Below are 1512 nucleotides of genomic sequence, written 5' to 3' on the forward strand. Positions count from 1 at the left end.
TTTTTTTGTATGAGAGCACCTGACTAGCCGTCTTTCTTGTCAGCTCCCCACGAGCCTTTTTCTTTCTGAATGCTTTTTTTTTTTTTTTTCCTTTTCTTTTTTATCTGAATACTTGTGCCTTCTGAACTTTCTCCGTTTCTAGTTACCACCGTCGCAACCAAGAAAAGGAATAAAGCGAGAGGGTGGAAAAAAGAAAAAGAAGGCAAAGGGTAGACAATCTGAACATTGTGGATCCGAGAGGAGAAGTAGGAGTTGGGAATAAGCAAGAATCAAAAGTCAAATTATTTGCGAAGTTCTTCTAGGTTGAGTGATGTGCGAAAAATCATGGAAATCAAAAGTAATGTGATTGGTAGTCCCGGAATTTATAATCCACATACCATCATCCTGAGAATGAGATGTAACACACACTTGTCCACAGTTACCTTGATCACTGAGTGGTGCGAAATTATTTGTAGATTCGAGTTGCACAATAAGGGATAATTGTGGTTCAGCATTGACTATAGCTGCTCTACCTGTGCCTTCACTTATGCCAACCCCCTCACGTTTTTTCCTTGCCTGAAAGTCATTCCACCAATTAGGATACCCATGTAGCTTGAAACACATCTCACGAGTATGTTTCATATTGCCACAGTATGTGCATTTTCCTTCATCAGATTGAGGTTTAGATTTGGAGATTTGGGTCAACTTCCTTGGTTTGAAACCTTTAGACACTATAACTGCACCAGAGGCACTGTCTCTACTAGATGTCATAACAGTTTGCCGAATATTTTCTCGCCGAACATGGGCGTAGGCCTACTCAACTGTAGGAAAAAGTTGTAATTGAAGTACATCACTTCGAATATTATCCAGCCGGTCATCCAAGCCATCAAGGAAGACATAGACTCTTTCTTCCTGCACGATGGAGTTATATTTCTGAATATCAATCGCACATTTCATCAGGTTAGGACGAAGAAAATCAATTTCACACCATAAGCCTTGAAGATTAGTGTAATATTTTTCAATGGACACACCAGTTTGTCTCATACGAGTTACACGATGCCGAAGATCATATATTTGGGATGTATCAGTCCCATCAAAGTAAGTTGTGGCAACAGAATCCCAAACCTGTTTTGCAGTTGGGAATCAAATGAAATTGCCAATCAAAGAGGGCTCCATCGAGTTGATCAACCATCCCTTGACGATGGCGTTTTCAGTCCGCCATTTTCGAAAGGATGGATCTATTTCAAGAGGTTGTGGGAAGTCGCCAATAATATACCCAAGTTTATCTTTGCCAGAGATATACATCTCGATGACTTGAGACCATAAGGCATAGTTAGAACCATCCAACTTAATGCCAATAGGAACAGTCGAAGAATCTAATGGGGTGTGAGATGAGGTATGGACTCTAGTCAAGGCCTCTGTCATTTTGGTTGTCCAATCATCAAGAATGGATTCTGCCATGGTTGCTAAATACCAGAGCTTCTGGTCAGTGGGCGGATGGAGCAAAGATCTAGGATCCCGCTTTGATACCAT

At 40.9% G+C, this 1512-nt stretch overlaps 1 protein-coding gene across 1 annotated transcript; it reads right to left on the bottom strand.

The window, feature by feature from the left end:
• Nucleotides 1-792: 792 nt before the first annotated feature.
• LOC109002907 lies at nucleotides 793-1512 on the bottom strand. The gene is made up of 2 exons (XM_018980830.1): nucleotides 1180-1512; nucleotides 793-1104 (listed from the first exon to the last, which is right to left on the bottom strand). Exons 1-2 carry the CDS (start codon nucleotides 1510-1512, stop codon nucleotides 793-795), a joined length of 645 nt encoding a protein of 214 aa, XP_018836375.1.

The sequence above is a fragment of the Juglans regia genome, chromosome 11 (assembly GCF_001411555.2).
Source record: "Juglans regia cultivar Chandler chromosome 11, Walnut 2.0, whole genome shotgun sequence".
NCBI lineage: Eukaryota > Viridiplantae > Streptophyta > Magnoliopsida > Fagales > Juglandaceae > Juglans > Juglans regia.

Bases quoted from the DNA above. Each gene is read 5' to 3' on its own strand.
- LOC109002907 (XM_018980830.1), bottom strand. From the start codon at position 1,512: ATGGTATCAAAGCGGGATCCTAGATCTTTGCTCCATCCGCCCACTGAC. The intron at 1,105-1,179 runs GTCAAGGGATGG...ACTGCAAAACAG, and splicing joins GGCGGACTGAAAACGCCATC to GTTTGGGATTCTGTTGCCAC.